The 27,606-nt window shown below is 35.7% G+C and overlaps 1 protein-coding gene across 5 annotated transcripts in view; it reads left to right on the top strand.

Moving 5' to 3' along the window:
• Fstl5 (follistatin like 5) overlaps positions 1–27,606 on the top strand; it is a 624,701-nt gene that overhangs the window by 317,198 nt on the left and 279,897 nt on the right. For all 5 annotated transcript variants that reach the window (XM_029475620.2, XM_021158305.2, XM_085835827.1 and 2 more), the window contains exon 5: positions 11,991–12,187. In XM_029475620.2, coding sequence (XP_029331480.1) covers positions 11,991–12,187 — 197 coding nt within the window. The remainder of the gene's footprint in view (positions 1–11,990; positions 12,188–27,606) is intronic.

Here is a 27,606-nt window from a genome sequence, read left to right as displayed (position 1 = left end):
TGGCAGTCCATCTGATAAGATACACGGGTTATTTCAATCTTCTTATATCTGTTGGGTGAAATATTCTCTAGATATCTCTTAGGTCCATTTGAATCTTAATCACTGTTACTGTCATTATTTTTCTGTATAGTTTCTTTTTCAATGATGTGTCCATTGGTGAAAGTATAGTGTTGAGGTTTTTCACTATTAATGTGTAGGGTTCATTGTATGATTTAAGACATTAATTTTTTATTAATATGGTTACCCTTGCATTTGGGGCATAGATACTCAGAATTAATATGTACTCTCAGTTGATTTTTCCTTTGATGGGTAGGAAATGACCTTCTCTGTCTCTTTTGATTACTTTTGAATAAAAGCCTATTTTATTTGATATTAGAACTCCAGGTCCTTGGTCCTTTGAAGGCTTGATGCCCCAGTATAGGGGAATGTGAGGCAGGGAGGAAGTGGGTGGTGGATGGAAAAACACCCTAACAGAAGCAGGGGAATGGGGATGGGATAGGGGGAGGTGGTGGTGGGGCACTGTGAAAGGGGATAACATTTGAAATGTAAATTAAGAAAATATCCATTTAAAAAAATGGCTACTCCAGAGTGGTTCTTTTGTTTGTTTGCTTCCAAAACCTTTTTCCAGGCCTTCTTTACTGACTACCTTTTTCTGAAATGTGTTTCTTGTATATAGAAAAATCACAGATTCCTTTTGCACATCCATTCTGTTGGCCTGGTCTTTTTGTTGGTGACCTGTGTTCATTAATGTTGACAGGTTTTAATGACCAATGATTGTCAGTTACTGTCATTTTGATGTTTGTGGTATGTTTGTGTGTTTGTGTGTGTGTGTGTGTTTGTGTGTGTGTGTGTGTTTCCTTCTCTTTTATTTTCTTTAACATGGAGTTAGCCTTACTAGGTTGGAGTTTTCTTTCTTCTGTGCTCTGTAGGTCTGGGTGAGGGGAAAAGTGGTTAAATTTGTTTTTGTCATGTTTTCTCTGGTGTTGGCTGAATGATCCTGATGGCAGCAGAACTGCTCAGGAAGGTGGGGGAAGCTCTACATGCTGTCCCAGACAGACTAACTGGGATCTCCATGGTTTTTTGTTTTGTTTTGGTTTGGTTTGGTTTTGGTTTTTTGAGACAGGGTTTCTCTGTAAAGCCCTGGCTGTCCTGGAACTCACTCTGTAGACCTTCAAGGCTGGCCTTGAACTCAGAAATCTGCCTGCCTATGCTGGGATTAAAGGCTTGCACCACCACGCCCAGCCATTTTTAATCACTTCTAGGAAATGTATACTTTTCTTCTCTATTTATTCAGTGATCCATTCATAATTCAATAATGTTTTGTTCACTCTCTTTAACTATGTGTTTTTGTCATTTTCCTACTGCTGTGATTGTTTAGCTTTGTCCTAGTAGAATTGAATAAGTTATAAGAAATTTTACATTTTTTCTCTAATTGTTGAGAAATGTCCAAAAATGTCATCTATTTTTGTAATCTTCCCATAGAGCTACTGAGAAAAAAAAGTCCCACCTAGTGTTGGTATGGGTTGTTCTTTACATATTCCTTAAGTCTGTTAAATGAATGATGTCATTTAGCTCTACTATTTATCTTTTCATCTCTCTTTCCATATATATATATATATATATATATATATATATATATATATATGTGTGTGTGTGTGTGTGTGTGTGTATGTATGTATGTATATATACATATATATATATATATATATATATATATATATGAATACATATATATTTCATACTTGGGTGAAAGTGAGGTATCATTATCTTGTCCTTCAGGTGTTGGGGTGGAATATCAAGCCAGCCAAGTGTCATGGACAAGACAGTGGTTAATGGAGTACTACTTTTAGCTAAAAAAGCTATTGGCAGATGATCACTACTGAGGAAAATGAAGTCACTTTGCTTCAGTGATTTGCCTCCTGAGAGGCTCTCCACACTCTGGCATATAGATCTACAACAAAACACTGACTGGGTACACTAAGTTGTTTTGGTGAATTTATAAATAAATAAATAAATAAATACGACTTCTACAAAATTGGGAGAGAATAGCAGTGGTAGCAATGTGAGAGGATTGGAATGGGAAGGAACGTTTGATGAATTCTACCAAAAAAATATATAAACCGCATTCTCAAATTATGAAAGTGAAATTACTTATTCAATATAAAGACACTTTATTTGAATAATTCATTATAATGCTCTTGATAACTTAAACTATGTATAATGGGAACAACTAAATCAATGAATTACCAAGGAAGATGTTCTTTTCCAGTACACTGCAATCACCAAAGTTCTATTTTGAATCCTTCAGTAGACAAAGGCCTTCTGACTCACTATTAAAATCCTACTTTTTGTTAAAAAAAATGCATTTTGTTGGTGTTCTGTGGGTCTTATAATTGAAGATTATTGTTAGAATGCCTCAATTACTTGACTCTATTATGCAGTCCATTCTTGAATTTTTTGAAAAAAGTTGTCATTTTTGAAAGAATAGCTAATAGTTCATGTGAAGAAAATTATTTAAATGAGCAAAATGAAAATAGCAAAACAAATTATTGTAGTGAAATTAAGTACCAGACTGAATATAGTTGATTATTTTCCAACTAAAGTATCTGATTTATAATAACTTTAGATGTTTGTGCATATTTAACCAAACTATGTAAAATATAATGCTTACTATACATTCTCTTGGTGATTTTGTACTATGATCATGCTGAATAGACAGTATGAAATCTTTCCTAAAATAATTAATCAGCCAATAAGTAAAGTCAAGTTCCAGGAATTTCAAAGCCTCTGAAGCAACTACAATATAAGTGAATAATCCATCATGCAATAAAATACACAGTGCAATTTATATATGCAAAGAATGGAAACTTTTAATCATTTAACATAGTCCAACACTCGAAATCCTAACTTAGTGATAATGTGGAAAAACTGGATTAAAATTTGGGAAGACTAAACACAAACAGAAGCTTCAATATTTAGGAAGCAATGGTAGAATAAAGTAAAATAAGTCAATAATAAAAGTGTCCTACAGTTAACTTATCTAAGCTCAATATTGGCAGACAAACAATTACAGTAAAAATTAAGATGGCATAATATGAGAGAGTCAATTGAGGTTGAGGACTGACTTTCTCCCTTCTTAATGTGGAGACAAAATTAAAGTAAAGTAGAAATCTTATAAAGCATATCAGCCATTAATAGATAGAACTCAAAAATAAGTGTTCTAATGAGATAAAGAAGACTATAAAAAGAAACTCTGAAATAGGCAATGTAATGCAATACTCAGGACAAGCACTTTCAGAAAAAAAAAATGAAGTCATAAATTTTAAAATAGTTAAGAGACAAATGATGAGATGCTGTCTCAGAAGCAGAGAAGATAAAAATCAAACAATCCAGCAAGATAACATACAAAACAAAGTCAATAGCTAGCACAAAATAAAAACTATGCCAAGGATATTAAATCTCATAATGATTACAAGTGGGCAAATCTTAGCAATTGAAAAGCTGAGGTCAACTATTTTAACTAATCCTTGGATAAATCATATGTGTTTTGATCATATTCAATAAGATCCCTGCTGATTTCCCTTTTATCTCAGATAACATAATTTATAAGTTGCAACTTCACTGTGTCTTTCCCACACTCAATATTTTATTAATTACACATGGTCAGTTTAGATCTAAGAGTCCAGCTATAGTCTAGTTTTGAATGTGCTTCATATAGAGAATCTTCAGTTTATCTTTATTCTTCAATAATTTCTTATTTAATTTGAACAGACACAATTTGCATTTTTGTAAGATATGCAGGTGGGAGAAGGTTTAAACTAAGTTACAAGGCAAGAAAAAATATCCTTTATCATCTTCATAGAAATAGAGAGATATTTATTATATGTAAGTACACTGTAGCTGTCTTCAGATGCACCAGAAGAGGGCATCAGATCTCATTACGGGTGGTTGTGAGCCACCATGTGGTTGCTGGGATTTGAACTTCGGGGCTTCGGAAGAGCAGTCCGGTGCTCTTACCCACTGAGCCATAACAATCATCCATCCTGACCAAGTAGGTTTCATCCCAGGGATGCAGGGATGGTTCAATATACGGAAATCCATCAACGTAATCCAGTATATAAACAAACTCAAAGACAAAAACCACATGGACATCTCGTTAGATGCAGAAAAAGCATTTGACAAAATCCAACACCCATTCATGATAAAAGTCTTGGAAAGATCAGGAATTTAAGGCCCATACCTAAACATGATAAAAGCAATCTACAGCAAACCAGTAGCCAACATCAAAGTAAATGGTGAGAAGCTTGAAGCAATCCCTCTAAAATCAGGGACTAGACAAGGCTGTCCACTTTCTCCATACCTATTCAACATAGTACTTGAAGTCCTAGCCAGAGCAATTCGACAACAAAAGGAGATCAAAGGGATACAAATTGGAAAAGATGAAGTCAAAATATCACTTTTTGCAGATGATATGATAGTATATATAAGTGACCCTAAAAATTCTACCAGAGAACTCCTAAACCTGATAAACAGCTTCGGTGAAGTAGCTGGATATAAAATTAACTCAAACAAATCAATGGCCTTTCTCTACACAAAGAATAAACAGGCTGAGAAAGAAATTAGGGAAACAACACCCTTCTCAATAGTCACAAATAATATAAAATATCTTGGCGTGACTCTAACTAAGGAAGTGAAAGATCTGTATAATAAAAACTTCAAGTCTCTGAAGAAAGAAATTCTAGAAGATCTCAGAAGATGGAAAGATCTTCCATGCTCATGGATTGGCAGGATCAACATTTTAAAAATGGCTATCTTGCCAAAAGCAATCTACAGATTCAATGCAATCCCCATCAAAATTCCAACTCAATTCTTCAACGAATTAGAAAGTGCAATCTGCAAATTCATCTGGAATAACAAAAAACCTAGGATAGCAAAAACTCTTCTCAAGGATAAAAGAACCTCTGGTGGAATCACCATGCCAGACCTAAAGCTTTACTACAGAGCAATTGTGATAAAAACTGCGTGGTACTGGTATAGTAACAGACAAATAGACCAATGGAATAGAATTGAAGACCCAGAAATGACCCCACACACCTACGGTCACTTGATCTTCAACAAGGGAGCTAAAACCATCCAGTGGAAGAAAGACAGCATTTTCAACAAATGGTGCTGGCACAACTGGTTGTTATCATGAAGAAGAATGCGAATCGATCCATTCCTCTCTCCTTGTACTAAGGTCAAGTCTAAGTGGATCAAGGAACTTCACATAAAACCAGAGACACTGAAACTTATAGAGGAGAAAGTGGGGAAAAGCCTTGAAGATATGGGCACAGGGGAAAAATTATTGAATAGAACAGCAATGGCTTGTGCTGTAAGATCGAGAATTGACAAGTGGGACCTCATGAAACTGCAAAGCTTCTGCAAGGCAAAAGACACCATCAATAAGACAAAAAAACCACCAACAGATTGGGAAAGGATCTTTACCTATCCTAAATCAGATAAGGGTCTAATATCCAATATATATAAGGAACACAAGTAGGTGGACTCCAGAAAGTCAAATAACCCCATTAAAAAATGGGGCTCAGAATTGAACAAAGAATTCTCACCTGAAGAATACCAAATGGCAGAGAAGCACCTGAAAAAATGTTCAACATCCTTAATCATCAGGGAAATGCAAATCAAAACAACCCTGAGATTCCACCTCACACCAGTCAGAATGGCTAAGATCAAAAATTCAGGTGACAGCAGATGCTGGCGGGGATGTGGAGAAAGAGGAACACTCCTCCATTGTTGGTGGGATTGCAAGCTTGTACAACCACTCTGGAAATCAGTCTGGCGGTTCCTCAGAAAATTGGACATAGTACTACAGGAGGATCCAGCAATACCTCTTCTGGGCATATATCCAGAAGATGTCCCAACCGGTAAGAAGGACACATGCTCCACTATGTTCATAGCAGCCCTATTTATAATAGCCAGAAGCTGGAAAGAACCCAGATGTCCCTCAACAGAGGAATGGATACAGAAATTATGGTACATTTACACAATGGAGTACTACTCAGCTATTAAAAAGAATGAATTTATGAAATTCCTAGCCAAATGGATGGACCTGGAGGGCATCATCTTGAGTGAGTTTACACAATCACAAAGGAACTCACACAATATGTATTCACTGATAAGTGGATATTAGCCCAAAACTTAGGATACCCAAGATATAAGATACAATTTGTTAAATGCATGAAACTCAAGAAGAATGAAGACCAAAATGTGGACACTGTGCCCCTTCTTAGAATTGGGAAGAAAACACCCATGGAAGGAGTTACAGAGACAAAGTTTGGAGCTGTGATGAAAGGATGGACCATCTAGAGACTGCCGTATCCAGGGATCCATCCCATAATCAGCTTCTCAACGAGGACACCATTGCATACACTAGCAAGATTTTGCTGAAAGGACCCAAAGATAGCTGTCTCTTGTGAGACTATGCAGGGGCCTAGCAAACACAGGAGTGGATGCTCACAGTCAGCTATTGGATGTATCACAGGGCTCCCAATGGAGAAGCTAGAGAAAGTACCCAAGGAGCTAAAGGGATCTGCAACCCTATAGTTGGAACAACATGATGAACTAACCAGTACTCCGGAGCTCTTGTCTCTAGCTGCATATGTATCAAAAGATGGCCTAGTCGGCCATCACTGGAAAGAGAAGCCCATTGGACTTGCAAACTTTAAATGCCCCAATATAGGGGAATGCCAGGGCCAAAAGAATGGGAATGGGAGGGTAGGGAAGTGGGGGGCGGTATGGGGGACTTTTGGGATAGCATTGGAAATGTAATTGAGGAAAATATGTAATAAAAAAAAAAAGAAATAGAGAGATAATTATACATATCTAATATAAAAAAGGTTTACTATTTCCTCTCCAAATTCAAAAGCATACACTCACTAGGACAATCATGATTTTTCTTCAGGGGACAGACTCAAGTACAACATGGGTCTGGCAATTCCTAAGCCTAACCATAGAATCGGACATCAAACAACTGATGGCCATTACAAAGCAACTCTAACTTGGTCTTCCAAAAAGCTGAAGTGACATAATTATTCCTGGTAAAGTAAAAATGTTGTTCTCTTGTGTTGCAGGAATTAATTTTTAGCTATAAATAAATGTTTATATTCCTGTTTATGAAATATCCAGAGAATATTTTAGAAAGAAATAAGAATATACACATAAGCATTATGCAAGATTTATGGCTACTTTAATATATTTTGAATCTCATTCTAAAAGGAATGCTGTCTATCTGCAGGTGACTTCATTGAAAATTTTAACTGTGCTGAAAATGTGACACTGGGGAGAAACTTCTATATGTATATAGATAGATGGGGGAACCTTTGCTTTCTCCATTCCCACAATTTATCCCATCTTTGTATTCTGCTTCACTGATGACAGGTTATATCAGTAAGACTAAAATATTGATCCCCTTGGCACTTATTTTTTAAAAAGTTTGCAAAACATGCTGTATTTTTTAAATTAATAATTCCAGGTAATTTGTAATTATTATTTTTTAAAAAGATTCTAATGATTTAATAAGTAGGTGGAAGGAAATATGATCTTGATGCAACGAGTCTGGTCCTCCATATGAACAGTCTGAAGACTGTTGTCATCCTTTACTTTGTTGTTATTTTTATTTCCTTTGACTTTTCAAATGGTTTGAAACTTTCCACAAGGGCTTTCTTGCTTCATGGGTTCAATTCTTGGGGGCAGGCTGTTTAAATTTCTTAAAAAGTCATTTAATGAAATAGAAATGAAGACCATGCCTTATATAGCTCCCCAGTTTCTATTCTGGCAAGATTCCAAAGACATGGGCTTTTTCTGGGGTCTGGTTCAAAATCAAGTACTGACTATCAGCCAAAATCTTTATTGTTCTCTGGGAAACTCTGATCAGATAAAAACAGGAAGCAATCCATGGAATCAAGGGTTCCTATTTCCAGTGTTAATACAAAATGCATGCTCCAAATGAGCAAGCTAGAATGTCAAAAGTGTATCTTCACCAGTAATTGTGGTGTTAAGCAGAGGGCACACTATGTTTGGTGTAGCATTGGTTCTGGTTTACTTGTTGTGTTTTCTTCTTCTTCTCTGTCTTGTTCCCCTCCTCCTCCTTCAAATTTCAAAATAGATTGCTTTCATACAGCACAGTTCCTCTCTGGCAATTCCTCCCAGATAATCCCTATTTCCTTCTCATCTGAATCTACACCATTTCTGTCTCTTCTTAGAAAACAAGTTGTTATCTAAATAATAATAAAAATAAAATATGATCATAGAAAATTAAACTAACCAAATAGGACAAACCAACCCAACAGGGAATATAAAGGAGCTAAAGGAAAGCCCTAGAAAGAAATATAGATGCAGAAACATACATATTCCTACACAAATGAATCCCAGAAGCCATATATACCCAAAGAACCTATATGTGAGCCTGAGGGGGGGAAACCTTGACAAAATATTATGAGGCAAAGATCTTTGAGCAAAGACATTGAGTTCATTTTCAGTGGCCATCTCCTGTTGGGCACTGGGGCCTGGGGATGGGTGAGGACAGTAAATACAAATACTCTTAGTGTTTGCAGCAATTCTCTAGTCCCCACATTATTTTAACTAGATAAAAAGTAGGGTATCAAATTTTCAAATATATCTACTCCAAATTCAAATATTCATTAAAATATATGATGTGCTTAACTCTTCCTTCCAGTCCACTTCTTATTGGCACTCTGATTTCCCTGTTGTTTATAGTCTCAACCTCTGAATACACTTTCCACCATCTGAGATACAGAAGAATTCAAGGTATTACTGAAAGAGGTGAAGGGTTAGCATTCATAGATTTCCTATATAAACTCATTTATATCATGTTACAAAAGATCAATCCTCAGTAATCTAGACTTACTGAAATACCATTTAAGCAATTTGGCTTGTTTTGAAGAACTTATCCTGTCTTTCATTCTATATTGAAATCCAAACGAGAATTATTATTATTATTATTATTATTATTATTATATTTTCTTTTCTTTATTTACATTTCAAATGTTATCCTCTTTCCTAGTTTCTGAAAATCCCTATGCTTCCCAACCCACCCACTCCCATTCCTGTTGCTGACATTCCCCTATACTGGGGCATAGAGCCTTCACAGGACCAAGAGCATTTCCTCCCATTGATGTCTGACCAGACCAGAATTTTTAGAATGGTTTGCTCTTCTTTCTTCTTCTTCTTCTTCTTCTTCTTCTTCTTCTTCTTCTTCTTCTTCTTCTTCTTCTTCTTCTTCTTCTTCTTCTTCTTCTTCTTCTTCTTCTTCTTCTTCTTCTTCTTCTTCTTCTTCTTCTTCTTCTTCTTCTTCTTCTTCTTTCTTCTTCTTCTTCTTCTTCTTCTTCTTCTTCTTCTTCTTCTTCTTCTTCTTCTTCTTCTTCTTCTTCTTCTTCTTTCTTCTTCTTCTTCTTCTTCTTCTTCTTCTTCTTCTTCTTCTTCTTCTTCTTCTTCTTTCTTCTTCTTCTTCTTCTTCTTCTTCTTCTTCTTCTTCTTCTTCTTCTTCTTCTTCTTCTTCTTCTTCTTCATCCTTCTTCTTCTTCTTCTTCCTTCTTCTTCTTCTTCTTCTTCTTCTTCTTCTTCTTCTTCTTCTTCTTCTTCTTCTTCTTCTTTTCTCCTTCTCCTCCTCCTCCTCCCCTTCCCCCTCCCCTTCCCCTTCCCCTTCTTCTTCTTCTTCTTCTTCTTCTTCTTCTTCTTCTTCTTCTTCTTCTTCTTCTTCTTCTTCTTCTTCTTCTTCTTCTTCTTCCTCCTCCTCCTCCTCTATTCTTTAATCTATTTTTACAATTCAGATTTATCCCCCTCCCTGTCTGTCCTCTAACCATTTCTCATCCCATACCTCCTCCCCTGTCTCCAAGAGGATAACCCCACCATCACACCCACCCCACCAGTTCTCCATACTCCCTGGAGCCTCAAGTCTCTTGAGGGTTAGGTGCTTCTTCTCACAGTGAGGACAGACCAGTCAGTCTTTTGCTGTATATGTGTCAGGGACCTCATATCAACTGGTGTGTGCTGCCCAGTTGATAGTTCAGTGTTTGAGAAATCTCAGGGGTCCAGCTTACTTGAGATTGCTGGTCTTCCTATGGGGTCACCTTCCTCCTCAGCTTCTTCCAGCTTTTCCCTATTCTCACAAAAATATCTTCTTCATGATGCACATATGTGTATAACCATACACATGCCTAAAGCTTTGTTTTTGTACTGTTCTTCCAGACAGAAAAAAAATTGCTCGTTATGACTCTAGATTTAATCACTTTGTCCTCTAAACGTGAGTTCTTCGCTACTATGAAAATATTTTTATTATATTCTTAAGTGAGAAGAGAATAATGTAAAATTAACTTATTCTGTAGCACCATATTTACATTTTGTTGTTAAAAAATGACTTTTTAATAGGGTATATACTAATATCATTGCACAGTAGTAATTTCATTGCACTTAAAAAAAGATAATTTCATTTCTCTTTAGAATAGAATGTTTTACATCTTGTCTTGAAAAAGAATGGAACTTCAAATGTTGTTTTTCAATCTCAGGCTTCCCAGACTTATGTTTACAAATCATTAGGAATCTTCTTTGAAAATTATCAATGATGTCAAGACTAATTGTTAAAAGCAACTCAATTATAGAGCTAGTTTTTTTTTTAAACTAAAAATATGCCATAAAAATTCCCATAGAATAAAATAGCTACTGTTTCTTTCATAATCACACTGCTCACTGTCATGTTTTATGTCATATTTCCTGTCAGCAGGATGTATTATCTTTTCAATATTCTACTTCAATAGATAGACCTCATTGTAGAAATGTATGAAGTTAAGTCCTTTGTGAAATAATTAAGTGAAAATACTAGAGCAGTTGTATTATTTTTAATTTTTGTTCTGGTTTTGAGAGAAACATCAGATATGGAATTATTTTAGTTAGTTTTAATGCCTTCATTACTAATATTTATACATAAGAGATAATGAAGTGTGTTAATAATGTTTACTACAATTAATTTTAGCTGGAAGAAGAGATTTTCCAAGTTAAAACATTAAGTTAAAAAAGAAAACAGATTATTATATTATAATCTTGTACTTTAATGGATATAAGTGAATATCTCTGCAGCAAGGAAAGGCACATGGGCAAATCCTAGTATGAGCTTAATGGTTTTAAGGATATTTTCACATGGAGAGGGAAAATGTTAAATATACACGGATAGATTGAAACATAGTAGTGTTTCTTTAAAACAAGTCAACTGTTTTATATGCATATTTAAGTTAATCTTATGTAATGTGGTATAATTATTGTAGAGCCAGATATAAGTAAGTTTTACTTGAAAATCAGGTAGACTGTAACCCTTTGCCTACTTATATGAAGCAAAAAATAAGCAGGTTTATTTTATAAAAATAAAATAAACCTGTTTATTTTTCCCTATGTATATGTATGCGTGTGTGTGCTTATGTGCTCCTGAGTGTTGATATATGTGGAGGTCAGGACAAGGTATTGGAACTGGAGTAACTGGTTGTTGTGAACCCATTGATTTGGGGAGGCAGTAAGTAATTTATGGTTGTTTATAAGATAGGCAAGGGCTCTTATTTGCAAGGTTATTTCTTCATCCCCTACACATTACTTTATACATATCTGAGTTTATCAATGTAGCACTGTTAGCATAAAATCTGAGACAATTAATTTATACTCTCTAGCCAGTTGGTCACATGTTTTGTTGTCATTTCTCAAATAGTAATGTCTTTCTTATAGAAAAAAAAAAACAGTAAATATTTTGCCACCTTGGCAGAAAGATGTTTTCCAGCACCATGGGGCTAGTTCCTTTACTTTTCCAAGTTTTAAGTCTACAAAATTGGAATTTAAATTTGATTTCATTTCAAACATTGCCCCTATAGCATCAATTAAAATATTCTTTTCTCAATGAGACTACTTCAAAAATAACTCAACCTTTTTTGTTACAGGAGACAACTGCATGGCCACTGAATACAGCAAGATGAAAAGTATGCTTTTAGACTTACAAAATCAAAAGTACATTACACAAGAAAATGAGAATCCGAACAGTGATGACATATCTAGGAAGAAGCCGTTGGTGGATCAAATGTTCAAGTATTTTGATGCAGACAGTAATGGACTTGTAGATATTAATGAACTAACTCAGGTATGATCAATGATAAAATAAAATGTCTTGCTTAAATATAGAAGATAGTTTTATGTTTGTTAAAATTACTGAATTTAGTAATATATTTAAATCATATAATTAAAAGAGTAGAAATAAAATGTTAAGTGAAATTTGACCACATAACTGGTTATGGAGATATATGCAGTGGAATGATGGGGTTGAAACAGACCTGGCATATGTAATTTGGTCCTGACCCAGAAGGCCAAGAGCTTGAAATATCACTCAGTGTGTGTTTGCTGGGCTGAAGGTTGGAATCTCAGCAATTGATGATAAGTAGATTTCAACATGCTTGTTTTAGAAAATAATATTCTTTGTGAATTTACCCAGTTTTTGAAGCTTTCAATTTTAGAATCAAAATTTGCCCCTTATATTTATTTTTCTTTGTAATATGCAAAGGCTTCTTTTTTATTTTTATTGAATTTTTTTTCATACAATATATCCCAGCTACAGTTTTCTTCACTCTATTCCTAACAGCTAAGTTCCCCTTCTTGCTTCTTCCTTAGAATCACTCCCCCTCCAGTTTCTCTTCAGAAAAGAGCAGGCCTTCAACAGACTAAAGCCAAACAAGGAAAAAACAAGACAATAAGACAAGGCAAAGCCCTCATTTAGAGAGCCCAAAACCAAGGCAACCCAACAGGAAGAAAAGAGTCATTGAAACAGCAGTTCCCATTGTTAGGAATCCTACAAAACCACCTAGTTAACAGCTTTAACATATGTGCAGAGGACCTGGTGACAGCTCACGCAGGCCCCTGTGCTTGCCATTTTAGACTCTGTGAGTCCACATGAGTCTTGTTCAGTTCATTTAGTGGAACATGTTTTCCTGTTCCCCAAACCCTCTGACTCCTAAGATCTTTCCTCTAGCTCTTCCAATTGGTTCCTCAAGATCCAAGAGGGACCTCCAATTTCAACTCTCTCTGCCTAATGTGATTCTCTGCACTCGTTCGCATCTCCTGCTGGAAGAAGCTCCTCTGATTATAACGGGATAAAGCTCCAGTTTATGAGTATAGCAGAATATCATTATAGCTCATTAATCATTTCCTATTTCATTGATTCTTTCGCTAGTTGGGTTTGCTTGTACCCTAGGTCTCTGGGCTATCCAATCTCTAGTTCCTGGCCATCCAGGCGGTGTACAGCGTGGATTCCCTCTGAAAGCATGGTCCTCAAGTCAAATCACACGTTGCTTAAGTCATTCCCACAAATTCAGTGCCACTATTGCCCAAGCACAAATTCTGTGTGACCACTGCCCAATTCTGTCTTTCAGGCAGACCTTACTGTTGTGGAGTGTTTTGTGGTTGGGTTGGTGGACAGGTTTTTCTTTCCAAAACCTATTATAACAAAGAGACTCAAATGGACGAATGGAGGCTCCATGAAGGCACCAGCTCAACCTCTCTACAGTCAATGAGTTGGATGGATATTTACCCTACAGAGAGCCACCACTGTCATTTTTCAGACAGTGTCCTTCTGTACTAGCATTATCCTGGATTGTTTAGGGATCTTCGCAGGGTCCCCTCAGCCAACAACTCAACTGACTATAACCCAATCCTACCACTGACTGCCTTGCCTGGCTACAAAAGATGGCCAGCTCAGATTCTGTATCTTCTCTTGCCAAGGAATTCTCATGAGGTTCACTTACATAGATACCGGGAAGTCTCCCCTGTATCATGTTTCCACATCATCTCCCCACTGTTCCCCAATTCCAATTGTCTCTCTCTATATTTCTTCTTCCATCTTCCCTTCTAAACTTCCTGCTCCACTCCCCACCTACCAGCAGTCTACATGCAAAATATCTTCTGTTTTTCCTTCCTGTTGTAGTAATGGCCACCCCTTCCCTTCCAGAACCTTCCAGTTTATTGATCCTCTCTGAGTCTGTGGTTGTAGCTTGATCATCATTTACTTAACAGCTAGTATACACTTATAAGTATTCATAGGACCTTTAATGATGTTCCTTTGTATCCTCCAATAACTCATTCTTATCTTTTACTTTTGTTAGCATTTAGTTAAATTGTTAATATCTAATCTATCATTAGTAGTTTAGTTTCCTTGAGAAATATGTGATAAATATATTTTATAAGTGTTTACTTATTATTTGTCGGTTTAGCTCTTTTTTAAGCAATCTTCTAGTCAAATGTGGGAATATATAATAAGCATAATATATTCGTAAAAGTTTATAGACAGATATGCTATAATAATGTAAAGATAAATTAATTAGAAATAAATAAAATAGAAAGGATTTAATGATATCTGTTAATAATTTGTAAGCCATTTTTGGCAAATATCATACAACATATTAATTTAAGATTTTCTGAACTACAAGTGATAATTAAAGACTATAATGTATCTCTGAGATTTGAAGTTTACAGTCTGGGAGCGATCTGCATGTATTTTTTTTAATGCCCGTAGTGAAGATATATTCTAAAGTTTCTCTTGCATATTTTAAAGTCAATCAGCTGATACAGCCTTCTCTTGTTGATAGAAAATTCATAATAAAAAGAAGTAATTAAAGATGACAATATTAAAGCTAACAACTTGAAGCCATGATAGTTAAGAACTTGTTATTAGGAAGAAAGTTATTGCCTAAATTGAACTGACTGGTTATAGGAATTAATATTCAAATACCCCTTCTTTATCATAGGTTAACACAAAAGATAATTAAAACACATGTTATTTTGGTATATAGAATATGTTAAAAAAAAAGTAAATTTATTGAAAAATCTTAAACATTTAATAAAATAATATTGCATGAAACTGACAAAAATTGGTATTAGGCCATTGAGAGATTTTTCATTGACTTTGTAAACCTAAAAGAGCTTAAAATGTAATGTCAAACAGTATGTGGTTAAATAGTATGTGTCAATAAATATCAAGACAGGATAGAAGATCAAAAAGAATATTTTGTTGGCAAAGGAATTGAAGCCTAATGTAAAAAAAATATATACAATATATTTGAGTTATCATTTTTATGATCACAATTCGGCAATCAAGAACTTTGATTACAGAGTTACTTAAATAAGTATATTAAATAGAATTAAATTACTGTTTAAAAAATTGACACTTATGAAACTGCATTTTACTTAATTATATGCATAGTTTAAATATTACATATGTGTATATATTGAGTTATCATTATAGAAATCCAGATTCTATTTCCACCTTATACTTCTTTTTCATTCCTACAAAAATACCTATTGAGTTGTGAAGTGCACCATAGATTCATGAGTGTTTGGATAGGGCCAGCAGACATTGCTCACATACCTAACTCTTTGCAGTGTACTGTGGGACTGAATATGCAACAAAATTGTACTGGGTGTACCATGACTAACACATATAACAGTTAAAATTTAAAACTTTTCAGATAAGATTCTAACTAGATGATTTTTTTCACCAATAAAACTTGTCCCACTAAGTAGGTTCTACAATAAAGATTAGCATGTGAAAACCTAGTGGGGAAGTCCCTTAGGGATCAACACTTGGGGAAGAGGAAGAATGAAGGTGAGCTGTGATTCAGTGACAGGAACTGGCACTGCTAAGTCAGATGCATCTTCAGACCCAAGATATTTTTTCAAAGCATCTATAGTTGAGATTGAAGGCAGTTGCTCTCTTGTCATGGATGAGTTTTTGGATATTGACACTCACGGAATGTGGAGTGATGCAATTCTGAAAGACAATGAGCTGTGAGCTCTCAGTAGACAAGCTTCTTCAGTATGATATAGATCACCATGATATTAAATGTGGAACTGGGCAGTCTAGTCCATATTCATTTCAAGAACACTAAAGAAGTTATCATGTAAGGAGTAATATTCTATTATAAAGAAGGGATATACTGCTCATAAAAGAAGAAATTGCTAAGGACAAGGATAAGTAATTTCTTGTCTTAGCTGGTATTGACTTGGAGAGTTGGTTCTTGAAGTTCAGTTGTGATGATATTGAGATAGACTGATTTGTGATAGGGTCAGTTCATGTGATTCCAGGTTTCCAGATGTATAAACTATAACCTCAGGAGCAAAGTCTTTTTGACTACAGATAGTCTAAATTATGTTGTCATTGATAAGTGCCTTACTATTTGGATGTTGGTACATGGTGATCATGAAGCCTCTTATAGCTTAAACACCCAAGATACAGTTTACACAATTGTTAGATCTAAATCTATATTCATTTGGGGGTGATTACAATTTTAATATCATTCAAAATAATATAGTTCTGCCTTATTATCTCCTTATAAATTTAAATAGCTAAATATATCACATTTCATAACTTCTAACATCTAAGTTCCTTGCACACTAAGTTAAAAAGTCTAAAAACAATGGCATCTAAAGACAATGCTTGCCATAATCTTCCATGAATTGGCTCACCCATCAATTGACAGAACCTAGTAGGATCTCTGGCCTATGTATTCTGCCATGATTGTAGGTATTTGAAATGGGGTGACTTCTTCATATCATTTTTTTCTTGAGTAAGTATCAGTCCTGCCATACCTTTTCCTGAAAGGTTTCCCTAAACCAGGTGATACACAGAAGGATGATAAGGTAGTGAAATTAATGTCAACAGGACCAGAATAGAACTCCTTTCACAGATAACTATCAAGAACTGTGTGTTGGAGGTCAGATTTGTAGTTAAATTATTTTTCTTTCTCATGTTTGAAAGCTCATCCTTGATTAGAGATGGGTAGACTGATGCATTATTTGCTCTGGTTATGTTCACACCTTTCTCAAATTAGCACCCTATTGTCGGAATCTCATTCCCAGCTATTGCTCTTTCTTTACCTGGAAACAATTGTGTGCACTTTTGTCTCAGATCTATTTCTGCGGAGTTGAGAGGTCACCAGCTTCTTTTCTGTCCACATAATCTAAAAAGGTATCTGTCACTGCACTTCTCTTTTCCTTTAAATTTGCTTCTTTAACACTAAACTTTCAACACTCACATTGAATTTTTCATAAAATATGACTTCAATAACACTTGTTTCTAAGAATATTGTCTTTGAAGTAATATTCTTCAAATTGGATTAACAGCCCAGTGTGTGAATGTGTCTCATTTCTTACCACAAAATCTTAACAAATATACAATTTTTTAAATATGGTTTATAAGCTTCAACAAGTAAACTGTTATTTCTCTTAAATGTTTGTACCTCCATCTGCAGCCTGACACTCAGTCATAGAGAATTGCATTTGTGGCTTTCAAAATGCACACAATTCTTAAAAGGGACATGAATATGTAATGCTTGAGATCAACATTTCATAATGAAATAACTGAATATATATGTCAGACTTCTCCTTAATGTAAAAGACTAGTCATTGGACAAAGGACAAAAAATGAGCACTTCCAGTGAAATGGAACATTGCACATGATATTGAAGTCAGTAGGAGTATTGAAGGAATAGGAGTAGAAATAAACAAGGACTCAGAATCTGAGAAACCTGGGAATTATGAGCTAGTAACTGTGTAACTGAATTTCCTGACTCAAAGGACTGAATTCATTTATTATTATACAACCAATTAGCTACCTATTTGTTGAAGCTCATAACCCCATTTAAAAAAAATGTATATGTGTAAAGATTTTGCAGTGAGCAATGAGACACGCTCACACATCAGGCTGTTAAGCCAATTTGAAGAATATTACTTTATATTTATCTTTCTAGTTATCTGTATGGTAAAAGTTAGTTTGAGAAGAAGAAATAACCTAAAACGCTAAGTTATCCTTTACTCTCTTTCCACTATGTTAGAATGGATGTAGGATAAAAAGTAGCTTCCAAGTGAAATTTGAGGGGATATCCACATTCCCCTACTCCCTCATTCATTCTCATTCTTTTCTTATCATTTATTTTCCTGTCTTATAGTATTAATTTGTATGACTGACTGAAAAGATACAATGCGTTTTCAAGAATTTAGAGGAAAGCAATTCTTTGCTCACAGAACTGGAGTTCCTCTGAGTAAAATGTTAGTTAACCATGGAAGGGGATGACCAGGCATTGAATCAAAGTAGGGGACTTCAGAGTGTAACATGCAAGGATGGAGCATGGTTCCAATTACTGAAGTTTTCAAATTCTCATGAAGGGACCTCTTCTTAGCCAAACCCAGAAGTTTTGATTTACAAAATTAATTTCAGTACAAGGCAGTATAAACAGAGTTGGAGTATATTTAAAGAGATTACAACATAGAGTTGACACAGAATGAATAAAAGCACTCAGAAACAGTATGATGTACTTGTTGAATTATGGGCTTCTCAGAGGAGAGTCCTATTTCACTGCCTTTACAATAGCCACAGACTAATTCTATTTGTCTTGAAGTTAATATGTGCCAGGGATTACTAAAGAACATAAATGATGGAGAACGAGGAAATGAGGTTATCTTCATTACAATCAAAGTTAATGATTTTGTTTGTGAGATTCCTAGGAGAAAAGTGAGACCTTACTTAAACATCATAATAGGCTTAGGACTTAAGCATAGTTCATTGCTATTTTAGCATAATAATCGTATGTAAAAGGAATATTAATGCTATATTAACAGCCTTTACAGAGATCTTGCTAATTTTCCTGGAATATTTTCCTCTCAGCTTGGAAGAGGCTTTAACTTGACACAAGAGATATGGGGGCTCTGTTCTTTACTGATTCCCCAAAATATTTCTTGTCTTTCTAATTTGCCACAGCAGGACCCAATAGGTAACCAGAGAGTATCCAAATTGTCCTTCAAAGAAGAATAATCAATTCTACATTCTGACTTGTAAAGTAGTACTTCTTTGTCTGTGGGAAAACATTCTAAGACTCCCAACTGAAAGAATAAAACAACAAATAAATTCTAAACATTTTATGCACAGATTTCATATATATGTGTACATATTGATGTAGTTTATCAGATACTCAGTCAAAAAGAGTAAAGCAAATAGTAAAGTGGAATAATTACTAAAATATACAGTAACAAAATGGATAGCATTTGGAAATTTTCCATTAAACACACACACACACACACAAACACACACACACACACACATACACACACACACTTGGGCCCACATAACATTGACCATGGATAACTAAAATCATGGAAAGTTAAAGTTAAATTACTAAGTGCTGTGGATATAACTCTTTTGGTCAAATGACGGGAGAGAGAGCCAGTTTGGTAGAGAGCTAACAATGATTATATTGATTATCAATTAGACAGGATCTGAAAACACTTAGGAGATAAGACTCAAAGCAGAGTTGTGACAGACTATTTAAAGTGGGTTGTTTTCTCTAAATTTGTCAGAAATCATCTTCTTAGGATAATTGATATTAAAAGACCCAGTGTGAAGGAGGATGCAGTGTTCCCTGGTGTTCAGTCATGAACTACATAAAAACAAGATAGCTGAGCAAGAACCTGTCTCTGTCTGTCTCTCTCTCTGTCTCTCTCTCTCTCTGTCTCTCTCTGTCTCTCTCTATCTCTCTCTTTCCCTCCTTTTCCCCTCCCTCCATTCTTTCTCCATCTCCTTCTCTCCTCTCTCATTTCTCTTTCTCTGTGTATGTGTGTTTGTGTGTCTGTCCGTCCTGCGCCACCTTGTGTGTATGTGCTATGTGCAGTCGTGTTTACATGTGTGTAAATGAAAATGTATGTGGCTCCTATCTCTGCTACCACATGCTGGGATTAGAGGTAGTCTATGCCAGCTCAGCATTTATGTGGGTGACAGTGTACCAGCACCCAAATTCTAGTCCACACACTTGCTCAGCAAGTCTTTTATCCTCTAGGCCATACCCACAGCATCATGTAATAAGTTGCTTCAAACTTCTGCTACCTTGAATTCCAAAATGAGCCCTTTCCTTCGGGGTTATTGTTTTGTTTTGTTTTGTTTTGTTTTGTTTTGTTTTGTTTTGTTTTGTTTTCTCCAGTATGGTAGATTGTGTACTATCAGTTATGCCATGACATTTGGAGTAAAATGGTTATTATTATTTGGAAACATGTACCCTTCTCCTACTTTCTTATGGAATGTGAGATGGTAGGACAAAGAGATGGCTCAAATGACAAGAGTTCTTACTACTTCTGCAGAGGACCCAGGGTAGACCTCCAGTACTTACATTTGGTGGCTCACCACTACCTATTAATTTCCATTCCAAAGAGTCTCAGGGTTCCTTAGTCACTTTAGGCTCCTGGATGCCTGCGGTACACATGCATTCATGCAGGCACATGAACTATAAATATATATTATATATAAATATACATATATATATGCTAAATAAAACCAACAAAATAAACAAAGTATCTCTTTACAAACAGAAAAAAGAGGGAATAGATTTGCTCATACAATTTCCCTAATGCTGAATTTAAATAAGTAACAGTAGAAAGTATTTTGGTTTCAGTTTTTCTCCATTTAGACTCTGTCATCTTAACAAGCCTATTCACATTATAAATGCATATTAACATAAAATATTGTCCTAATGGGCACATATGCCAAATCTTTATTAAAATTATAGAAAGAAATGCTTTTTACATGACTTAGATTATTCTGTTATATAAATTTGATTTACAATGCCATTTGCTCAATGAAAACCACATGTAAATACATTTACAAAATTAAATATTAAGTAAAAATAAGTAAAAGGAGTTGGTTTTCCAGCAAACAAGTTAGTCATGATAATGATGATTTTTGCAATATTTGCATATAATATGTGTTTATCTTAAAATAATTAAAATAGTTACAAAGGGACCATTAACGCTTATTTTGAATCAGTGAAAGCTATTATATTTTTCTCTTTTTGCTTCAAATCGTAGCCACTCAGCATACTTATTTACTGTGAGATTAGTAAGCATTGTTTTGTCTTAAGGACAAAAGCTATTTTAGTTAGAGCTAAGTAGATGCAAACACACAAGTACTTCTGTGAATACAGAGAGGTAAGACTTAGCTTCCCTTGGGTATTTTATAGGGATTAATCTCATTTAATACAGAAGGTAAAAAGTACAAAGGAATTTGGTCAAATTGCCTCTTACAGGAGAATTGGTAAATATTTTCATATCAAAAACATACAATCCTATCATTTACACAAAACAGTTTATAGAAAAGCATGTGTTTGCTTTATACTACCATTGGCAATTTCAGCAGCTATGTCTTAAAAGTCATGGAAATTCTTTTAGTGCTAAGGATTTCAGATTATAATAACAACTGTTGTCACATAACAGAGAAAGATAAAGCCCTCAACTAATGTGTAATGTGTGAATGTGTGTGTGTATGTATGTATGTGTGTGTGTGTGTGTGTGTGTGTGTGTGTGTGTGTGTGTGTGTATAAAGTGCTATATCTATTCCATACCAAGAAAACTGGATTGTTTTAATTTAGAAATGTTATTTTAAGCATTATTAGGAATTTTACTTTAGAATGCAATAAAAAACATTTAAAAGTTTTATATCTATGTTCTGAAAACTCTCACAGGAGAAATAGTATGTCATACACATAAAATATTTATGTTTCTAATACTACTATAATCAATGTATTTTCATATTAATTTTCAAATGTTTTAATTGCCATATTGATTATTTTGAATTACATTTTATTCATTTGATGTGCATGGTCAGGGAATACATAAGAGGAGTAGGGTCTCTCCTTCTAGTAGAAGAGTGTGAAATAAGGTAGTCAGACTTGGCATCGAGTGCCTTTACCTGCTAGGCCATCTTGCAAAGCCATGTGTTGTGGTAAATCTCCAACCCAGATATGCCCCTGCAATGAAATCACAACTCAATTAATATGAATAGATGCTGTGTGCCTAGATTGGGCAGATCTACCACTAAACTACCATCTTCCACATCTATGAGACCCCTTAGAACTTGTGGTTTCTCCAGGCCATGTGCTTCTGCTCAGCATTTCTTCTTCTTCCTCTTCCTCTGAGTCTTCTCCCTCTTCCATTTTCTCCTTCTTCTCGCTCTCTCCACCTTCTGCTCCACCTTCCCCTTATCTGCCCAATTGTCAGCTCTCCTTTATTTTACAAATTAAGGTGGGAAGCAGGTTACAGGAAATCACCTGAGTGTTGACTCATTCCTCATTCGCATCTATTCACAGCAGAACGGAATTAACAACAAATATAATTAGCCCCAGAGCTATCCACAACATCTTGATTTTTAAATGTAATATTAAGCACTGTAGAAAAAATAAAAGATAACTCAATATTTAACAATTTCCTTATTATTATTATTTCTAGAGGATAGTTGTATTTCATATGTTTAAAAAATAAAATTTGCTCTTTTGATCATTTATTCTCTTTTCAAGTTGCCTTTGTGTAGATCCCTGAAGATAAGCTATAGTTGTCTTCTTTAATTATACCATCTCTTATTTATACTCAACTTCTTTACAATAGAAACTTCATCAAAACTGGGCCTGTGAATCCTGGTGTGCTAATTTACTTCTGTATATGACATGCTTCTCCATGCTCCTCCATTCATAGTTTCTGAAGAAAAAAAAAAAAAGAAAGAAAAGGTTTTAAGACAGCAAAAATGATATGAAGAGAGGAAGAAATGTAAGAAATAAAAAAGTGCCCAGACACTTTATTATTGGACGAAGTTCAAGTTGTTTGGAGGGGTTTGAATCTAACACCTAGTGATGTACGTTCTCGTGACAGATATATCTGCATTTTCTGAGTTATAGACATTGATGTGATCTACTGGGTACAGAATTAATCTTCTTGACTTCATCGATGACTTTGGTAATTCTTAAATGTAGAATAGCATTGAGCTTGGACTCTACCAAGAGCACTGTGCCCTTGGTTTCATCATGATTTGTTCAGGAGAATTAATGTTGGAGGGAGGAGGAGAACCCAAGTTATTGGAGCATTAGTAATTGTACACACACATTGCTATAGTAAAATTCTAAAGTCAGGAACAGTATTTGCTGTTGCTTTTTGCAGTTGATTTTGTTTCTTGTCATGGTGATGAACTTATTTTTCCAAAGAAGCCTTTGTCTTTACATTTGGCATTGTTTTTATATAAGACATTTCATCAAGTAGTGAAGATTTTACTCCTTCAGTTCTAACTTGGTTGCCCTGGACTTTTTGCACCTCCTGATTGTTTCATGTGGAATTTCCAGTCTTATTTTAGTAATTAAAGTGGCACTTTTGCTCCGTTCCAGTTCTTCCAGACAAAACTTACTGTTTCCCTTATTGAACGTTATAGGCACCGTGGGTGTGCTGCATACATTGTTTATGTTACTGATGCATGAAATTTGTTCTGAGTTTTTACCATGAAAGGGTTCTGAATTTTAAGGTGTCTCTGCCTATTGAGATGATCCTATAGCATCTGTTCTTTTTTTGTTCATATGGTGCATAATGTATTTGTGAATTCATGTATATGAATTCTCCTTTAATTTTTTCACATGTTGTTCAGTGGATCCTGGGATCAACTTAAAGCATAGTCTTATGTATAATGTGAGTGATTATCTTTATAGTTGTAGAAGTTATTGCATCTATTCAGCGGAGACACTGACCCCTGGCATCCTGCCTTCCATACTTACTTTTTTCTCTCCCACGTGTACTCTGTTTCCATTCCTCTTCTCCTCTGTCTCCTGTGTCTTTTGCCTCTTTACCATCTAATGTCTGGTGTCTGATATCAGCATAGCTCAGGCCTATTCGGATGCACTCCAGAAGACTTAGATCCTCCTCAAGGTTTTCTGACGTGTCTGAAATCATTTCTATTATTCTGAAATATCTGGCCAAATTCAGCAGTGGTACCATCGAATCATGTTTTTTTTTTTTTTTTTTTTCCTGTGACAAAATACATTATACACTACTATGTTCTTCTTAATGGAATGTCCAGATTTTTTATTTCTTCATGTGTCATATGATTCAATCAGATAAATTGTATGCAGTGTGTACATCCTTGAATTGGCTCCCTTTTTTCTTCATTATCAAATTTGGGGCCTTCTAGATCTTTTCCCCCCCCCCTTTTTTTTTTTTTGAGACAGGGTTTCTCTGTGTATCCCTGATTGTCCTGGAACTCACTCTGTAGACCAAACAGTCCTGGAACTCAGAAATCCATCTGCCTCTGCCTCCAGAGTGCTGGGATTAAAGGTGTGCCCCACCACTGCCCGGGCAGGCCTTCTTGTTCTTAACAGACTAAGTATCCAATGAGTTTACTTTGTGAAAAAAAAAATGGCTCCCTTTTCATATGCATTTTGTTTATTATTGTCTTCCTTCTTTTGTTCTTATTAGTTAAACAAAGCATTTGTATATTTTCTTTTCTTTTAAGAAATATATGCAAATCAACTCATTCTGTTGATCTTTGTATGATTTATTCTCTGTACTTTTATTTATTTCACTTCTGATAGTCTGAGTAACTTTTTCACTACTTGTTTCCCGTTCTATTTTTGTTTCTCTAGCTCTTTGAAGCACAACAATAGGCTAATTACTTAACATACTTCTATTCTTGATGGAAATGATAGCTATAAATTCCTCTTTTCCTACTCATTTTGCTGCATCCTTGAAGTTTACATATGTTGTTTTCCATTACTTGTCTCAAGAGTATTTCAAATTTATTTCTTATTTTTTGCTTTAATTATTTGTGTTTTCAGTAATTCTAATTTAAATATATCTGCAAAGTTTCTAAGAATGCTTTTGTAATTGATTTATCTCTTTGTAGTATTGTAGACTCTCAAAACTTCCTCATAATTTCAGTGTTTAAAACTATTATCAGTACTGTTGTTTTTTATTGGATATTTTACTTATTGACATTTCCCTGATTCATCTCTGCAAACCCCCTGTTCTATCTCTCCATCTTCCTGCTTCTATGAACTTTTTCCAACCAACCAATCATCCCACCACCCTGTTCTGGCATTCTGCTACATTGAGTCATCAAGCCTTTTCAGGACCAAGAGCCTCTCAACCCATTGATGCCTGACAAGGCCATCATCCTCTTCTACATATTCGGCTGGAGCCATGGGTTCCTCCATGTGTACCCCTTCAACTCCTTCAATCCTTCCCCTAACTCCTACATTTCAGTCGGTCACTGTGCTCAGTCCAATGGTTGACTGTGAGCATCTGCATCTGTGTTGGAGGGGGGCTTGGACTTGGCTTAGTTTTTGTGGCTGCCTTGGCTGGGAGCACAGAGAGGCCTTATATGGCAGATTAGACAGCAGCTCTATAGGTGAAGATCTTCTGCATGGCTCCCCAACGTGGATCCTGATGAAAAGAGGCAGTCCATGGTTTTAAGGCATTTATTGTCATGGTAGAAAGTAGATGAGTAAAAACATACCCCACTTCTCAGGGTTGGCCTGAGATACATTTTGAGGGAGGAATATCTGGGAAGGAAAGCTTATAGGCTAAGTCCTCTACTCCTTTAGGTACCTCATTGAAATAGAGATCTGTCTTGAGCCTATGTGACCATAGGTCACATCCTCTACCTGTGGTGGAGATTGGGACATTGCCCTTACATGACTCATGGTCACAAATCTATGGGTGTCTTACACTAGTGATAGGGGCCTGATGCCCAAGAATAAGGTGAAGTGCATACTATTGCTTCAGGAATTTCTAGCCTTAGCTCAACCAGGAACCAGGATGCCCATGGTCCTACACCCTAGGTCAACCACTGGGGTCACCAGCTTCTGTCCATTCGTTGAGTATAAATATCTGCACCTGACTCTTTCAGCTGCTTGTTGGGCCTTTGGAGGGCAGTCATGGGAGGCCCCTGTTTGTAAGCACACCATAGCATCAGTAATAGTGTCAGGCCTTGGAGTCTCCCCCTGAGCTGGATCTCAATTTGGGTCTGACCCTTGACGTCCTTTTCCTCAGGCTCTTCTCCATTTTTGTCCCTCCATTTCTTTCAGACAGGAACAATTCAGGGTCAGAGTTTTTGACTGTGGAATGGCAACCCCTTCCTTCCATTTGATGCTCTGTTTTTCTACTGGAGGTGAACTATGCAAATTCCTTCTCCCTAGGGTAGAGCATTTCATCTAAGGTCCCTCCCTTTGAGTCCTGAGAGTCTCTCCCCTCCCAGGTCTCTGGTTAATTCTAGAGGGTCCCCCAACCTCTCACCTCCTGAGGTTGCCTATTTCTATTCTTTCTGCCCCTCAGGACTTCAGTCCTGTTCCCCCACCCAATACCAGATCATGTTCCCTTCACACAGACCCCCATCCCTTTTCCCTTCCAGGTGCCTCCATTCCTCTCCCCTTATGGTTGCTTTCTTTTTCCTCCCCAAGTGGCACTGAGGCATCCTCACTTGGGCCCTTCAGTTTGTTGACCTTTTTGAGTTCTGTGGACTGTATCTGGTTTTTTATTTTGTTTTGTTTTGTTTTTGTTTTTGTTTTGTATTTTGTTTTGTTTTGTTTTTTTGCTAACATCCACTTATTTGTGAGAACATACCATGCATGTCTTTTTGAGTCTCAGTTAACTCACTCAGGATGATATTTATTTTCTTGTTCCATCCATTTGCCACAAAACTCAGGATGTCCTCTGTTCTCATTTCAGTTCTTCTGTTGTGAGATATCTGGGTTGTTTCTATCTTCTGGCTATTACAAACAAGGCCACTATGAACATAGTGGAATATGTGCCACTGTGGCATGGTAGGCATATTTTGAGTATATGCCCAAGAGTGGTATAGTTAGGTCTTCTCTGCTGGGCCTGACACTGAATTCTGTGTTAAGTACTTTGTAGTCTTTCGAACAAAGGAGCACCGTTTCCCATGATTCACTGCTTGCAACTTGGAGATGATTAAAGTGAGCAAGTCTTTTATCTTGACTAGAATGGGGTCTTGCTTTATGATTGTGCTAAAGTGTTGCGGTGTTTCCAAAGTTCCATTAATATGTGACTGACTTCCACCGTTCGTGTGAATATATTTTATTGCAAAATGATTTTTTTCCAACGAATGTTTTTTCAAATATACCCCTCTCTTGCTCTGCTCTCAGCTACAGACTTTTTAAAATCTATCTTATCATATGCTGTATTTCAGACTCTGAAGCAGTGGCTGGAAGGATGAGGCAGTTAGAAGTTAACCCTTGAGGAAGTGACTAGAGAAGAGGAGGAAGAAGGGTGGCTTATTTAGAGGAGAGGAAAAAGAATCTGAACCAGATATAATACAATATCAAAACATTAAATTATCTCTGAGTGATGGCACTGCTTATAAAATTCTGTGGGCTTTTCATGTAGATTCCACATTCACACTGTTATAGCCCATCATAATAGCAGCATGCGTTATACAATCATAATCCAATTGATATAAAACAAAAACACACCAGACAAGCAAGTACCAAAAATGCTGGAAACTCATTTTCTATGCCTAAAAATGAATTTAATGTTAGCAGCAGATTAGAAAAAAGTAAAAGGCATAAAATCAAAAAATCAAAATCATGTCTTTGCTTGATTTATCCATTTCCATATTTATGTGTGACATACAAGTTACTAATATTGAAATGTCTGATGAAGTCTGGTGTTTCCATGTCCTACATGTTGTCCTAATTCCAACAATTG

This window comes from Mus caroli, unplaced genomic scaffold (genome assembly GCF_978045245.1).
Source record: "Mus caroli unplaced genomic scaffold, Mus_caroli_1 scaffold_3, whole genome shotgun sequence".
NCBI lineage: Eukaryota > Metazoa > Chordata > Mammalia > Rodentia > Muridae > Mus > Mus caroli.
The sequence above is the reverse complement of the archived record's forward strand: the minus strand, read 5'-3'. Positions and strand labels throughout refer to the sequence as shown.